Genomic DNA, 4431 nt, shown 5'->3' on the forward strand with positions numbered 1-4431 from the left:
CCCCCCCGAGCTGAACCGCCCTAATCTCGGGCCTTCTCCTGGGCTCTCTTCTCCTGGGCGCCTGCGCTTTTCCCCCCCTTCCCCGTGCATGTGCCCCGCCCCGGCGGCCGGGACGGAGGGGGGGGGGGAGAAGCCACGGCAGGGTGGCACCGTGCTGATTGCCAAGTCCGTGGGCATGTGCCTGGGAGGAGGCCCGGGCGATCGGCCGCTCATGCAGGCTCCCCCGCGCCCGGCTAGGAGGATGTAGTCATGCACAGCGGGAGCGGCCCCAGACTCCGCGAGCCAGAGCTCTCTCGGCGGGGGTGGAGGGGGGGGGGGGCGAGTGCCAGACATTTGCCCGCACTCGCTCCCACCTTCCAGCGTCCCTGGATGGACAACGCCCCCCCCCCCCCGCACAGGAACGCCCCGCGCCCGCGCCCCCTCGAGCTCCGAACGAGCCGCCTGGTCAGGAGGGCGGGCCCAGAGCAGCCCAGGATATGCCACTCTTGGTCAAGGCTGACGGCGGTGGCGACCGTGTCACGCGCCCCTCTCGCAGCCCGCCGCCTCGCCCCGGGGCCCCCCCAGAGGAGCCGACACAGAGGCGCATGTGAGCCCGGGGGGGATAGCGGGGAGGGCGCGCGGGCAGACGGCCAGCACGCGCCGTGACCGGATCAGTGTGCGAGGGGACCGCGCGTCTATTGTTTTCATTTGCCGCGCCTGACTTGAGGCCCCGCCGGGGAGACCCCCACAGGCGCAGACACTCGCTCATGCGTGTTCTCCCCCGGGCGGGGGGAAGAAGGGTCTCGGGGTGTAGGCTCTTTTTGGCTGCCCCCGCGCCCCTGGCCACTTTCTGCAGACACACCGCCCCCTCCCCCCCCCCCTCGGCGCCCCGCTCCTCCCTGCTCTGTTCCCGCCCCCCCCCCTCTCCCCTCCCTGTGTATCAACCTCCCTGTTCGCCTGTCGCGCTCCCCTCCCCCCTTCGAGCGCCAAGAGCACAATGCGGCAGCCTCGTAACCTCCCGGCCGCTCTGATGCTGCTGGCCCTGATCGCGGTCCTGGGCCTGGCTATGGGTGCCATGGGCCTGCCGGTCTCGGCGGCCGATGCCCCCGAGCCGTCGAAGGTGCATCCGATGCTGTGTCTGGCGTCCCCCTCTTCCGACACCACTCACGCCACGCACACCCCTGGCCTGTGTGTGTGTATGTCTTCCTTATTCCCAGGATCACTCGTTCCCCTAACCCCCTCGTCCCTCCCCCCCCCTCCTGCTACTCGCGCCAATGCGCACAGCTCTGCTACTTCGAGGACCCCAACACCAAGGACATCTACGACCTGCGCCCCCTGCAGCGCACCAGTGCCCCAAACTACAAGGACTTCTCCCTGGACCCCAACCGGGAGTTCCTCTATGTGCTGAATCTTTGCGCGCCCGTGGTCGCGGAGACCTTCGAGTCGGCCTACGGCCCGACCAAGTGCCCGCCGGGCGGCGTGCACGCCTGCCAGATTGACATGCTCAATGACATGGAGGATGAGGTCTACAGCCTCGGAACCCTCTCCGAGGTGAACATCCTCGCCCCCGGGCAGCTGGACATTGTTTTCACCGGCGGCGATATGTGCCGCCGCAGCAACATCCCCCGGAGCATTTCCATCCTGGCCGCGTGTGATGAGAGTGCGGATGACACCTCGCCGCAGTTCGTCGGCGAGTTTGCCGTGCGTCGCCCCCACCCCCTCCCCCGCCTCTTGCCTGTCTCTTTGCTCGGCCCTCCCCATCATCGGCGGCAGTGTGCCACGACACATCTTCCCACGTCCATTGCCCCTGTCTGTGGTCTTCTCCCCCCCCCCCCCCCCCCCCCTCCCTCTCTGTCCGCTTTTTGGCCCCAAAAGAAAGCGCGCTAATGCCCCCACTCCTGCCCTTGTCGCCTCCCCCCTCCCGCCTTCGTCCGCTGGCACGCACATCCCAACCGCCAGTGTACCTATTCCTTCATTTGGGTCACCAAGCATGCCTGCCCGATTGTCACCCCCAAGCCCACGACCCCGATCCCGAACCCGGAGAACTGCTTCATCGAGGATCCCGAGCACAACATCCGCTACGACTTCACGGCTCTCTCCCTGCCCCCGGGCCAGCACTATGCCATCAACCTGCCCAAGACCATCACCGGCGAGGACTCGCGCCTGCTGCTGAACATTTGCGGCAATGTCGAGCACCCCAGCCTCCCGGATGGCACCTCCAATGCCGGTGTCATCCACGTGTCCGGCCAGAGCGACCCCGCGTCGGCTCGTCTGCACGCGGTCACCGGCCGCACCTCCCCCTCGAACATCGTCATCAACAACTCCGGCCAGAGTCTCTCCTACACCTTTGCCAATGGTGGCGATTGCCAGAACTCCGACGGCAAGACCGTCCCCTTCACCACGACCATCCTCTTCACTTGCAATGCCTCGCTCTCCGGACGCCTTGGCACGCCGGTCTTCATGAAGCACAGCGACAAGTGCTCCTTCCTGCTGGCCTGGAACAGCCCCGTTGCCTGTGGGCAGATGATTGAGCAGACGTGCGTCATGTGTTCGCTCGCCTCCGTGCTGCGCTTCTGTGTGTATGCGCGCGCGCGTGTGTGTGTGTGTGTGTGTGTGTCTCACCCTCCTGCCATCCTCTCCCCCCCCCCCTCCCCTCCCTTCCCCTGCCCAACCCTCCTCAACCCCCCTCGCCGTGGGAAAAATAGCTGCAATGTCAATGACGGCACCAACAAGGTCGATCTCTCGGCTTTGACTCTGCCCTCGGACGCCAAGACCAACTATGCCCGTTCGTTCCCATAACCGCCCATCTCCCCCTGGCTGCCTCCTCTGCGCCGCCCTCCTATGCTCTCTGGTCCTGTCGCCGCAGATGCACTGACACCCATTTGCGCCGTCTCTCCCTCCGCCGCCCTGCTGTAGCTCTGGTCCTGGCCGAGAACAACAAGCCCAACCACGAGTACCTGATGAATGTTTGCGATGACCTGGTCCCCGCGCAGAACCCCTGCCGTGAGGGTGTCTCCATCTGCATGATCGACAAGTCCTCTCCCGGTCAGGCTGGCCTCTCGCTCGGCAACAGTGGCACCCTGAAGAGTCCGTTTCCCCTCTGGCCCTTTTCGCTGCCCTGCTTCTGCATCCCCAACATCCCTCCCTCTTTTCTTTGCCCCCTTCCCGCGCTCCCCAACGCCTCCTCTCCTTCGCCACCCTACCATGCCCATGGCCCAAAACTCACCCCACCACCACCACCACCACCCCCTTCCGCTTTTTGGACGCCACACCCTGCAGCCCAAGATGGCAACACGGTCATGCGCTTCTCCGATGGCGATGCCTGCCCGGGCTCGAGCCACACCAACCCCAACGGCGCCTTGCGCATTTCCTCCGATGTGCATTACCTGTGCGACCCGACCGCCGGCGTCGGTATCCCCCGTTTGATGTCCATTCGCGAGGAGCAGTGCCACTACCTGTTCACTTGGAAGACCGCGGCCGCCTGCGAGAAGGCGATCATTCCTCCCCCGGTGCGCTTTCTCCGTCCACCATCGAACTAGGCCCCGCTCCTCTCCCTCCCGCGCCCCGCCTGGCCCATGTGTAACTCACGCTCGATGTCCCCTGCCCCTTGCGGGTGCTGCTTCTCCCACCCAATAGGCCTCCGGCGGTCTTTCGGGCGGCGTCATCGCCATCATTGTCATGCTGTCCCTTGTGTCGGTCTATGTCATCGGTGGCATCGTGTACAACCGCTTCTTCATGAACAAGAGCGGCCTCGAGCAGATCCCCCACTGGGAGTATCTGGAGGCTGGCTACTACTCGGCCAAGCACATTTTCGTGCGTCTCCCCACCTGCCTGCCCTCCGGGTCTGCCTCATCGCCCTGCTTCGCTAACACCCTCCCCCATGCATGGCCTGTGTCGATCGCCGGGCAAACAAAAAATACCGCCATCCCCAGACCGGCAACCGGGCCCCGAGCGGTTCGATCCAGATCTAATGTGCTCGCGGATGATGATGCACACATCGCCCGGCTGGCATTCGGGAAGCACACTCACATCCATTTCTCCCTGACATTGCGCATCCGCCCGGCCACCGTGTCCCCCCCTTTGCCTCTTGTACATTTGCCATCTTTCAAACATCCCCCGCCGCGCCGGGCGCAGGTGCGCGCGCGCGCCTTGAGCATCCCTCCTCCCTCCCGAAGAATATAGCCATCTACTCAAGAAAAACAAATGGACGCACGACGTGCGTGCGCGTGTCAAGATGCGTCCCCACGTCTCGAGGCGCGCTTCTGGGCGTGTTCCCCTGCAAGTACTACCCGGCTGTTGGCAAGGAGGAAGATCTATTGGAGGAGGGGGAATGTTTGCTCTGTTGATAACAAGGGGAGGTGAGGGGTGAGAACAGAGAGAGAGAGAGAGAGAGAGGAAGGGACCATCAACACCAGGTGACTCGTCTAGACATGAATTACACTGGCAGGGGCA

At 64.8% G+C, this 4431-nt stretch overlaps 2 protein-coding genes across 2 annotated transcripts in view; one reads left to right on the forward strand and one right to left on the reverse strand.

Annotated features, from left to right (window-relative positions):
* The first annotated feature begins 841 nt into the window (after positions 1 to 841).
* Positions 842 to 4179, forward strand: H696_04932 (hypothetical protein). Its single transcript, XM_009498798.1, has 8 exons — positions 842 to 1099; positions 1264 to 1680; positions 1939 to 2516; positions 2685 to 2764; positions 2896 to 3066; positions 3259 to 3488; positions 3616 to 3792; positions 3912 to 4179. Exons 1-8 carry the CDS (start codon positions 977 to 979, stop codon positions 3948 to 3950), a joined length of 1815 nt encoding a protein of 604 aa, XP_009497073.1. The 5' UTR covers positions 842 to 976; the 3' UTR covers positions 3951 to 4179.
* Positions 4180 to 4403: 224 nt separating this feature from the next.
* H696_04933 (hypothetical protein) overlaps positions 4404 to 4431 on the reverse strand; it is a gene marked incomplete at both ends in the record, with an annotated part of 6860 nt that continues 6832 nt past the window's right edge. The window contains one exon of the mRNA XM_009498799.1: positions 4404 to 4419. Coding sequence (XP_009497074.1) covers positions 4404 to 4419 — 16 coding nt within the window. The remainder of the gene's footprint in view (positions 4420 to 4431) is intronic.

The sequence above is a fragment of the Fonticula alba genome (assembly GCF_000388065.1).
Source record: "Fonticula alba strain ATCC 38817 unplaced genomic scaffold supercont2.8, whole genome shotgun sequence".
Lineage (NCBI taxonomy): Eukaryota > Rotosphaerida > Fonticulaceae > Fonticula > Fonticula alba.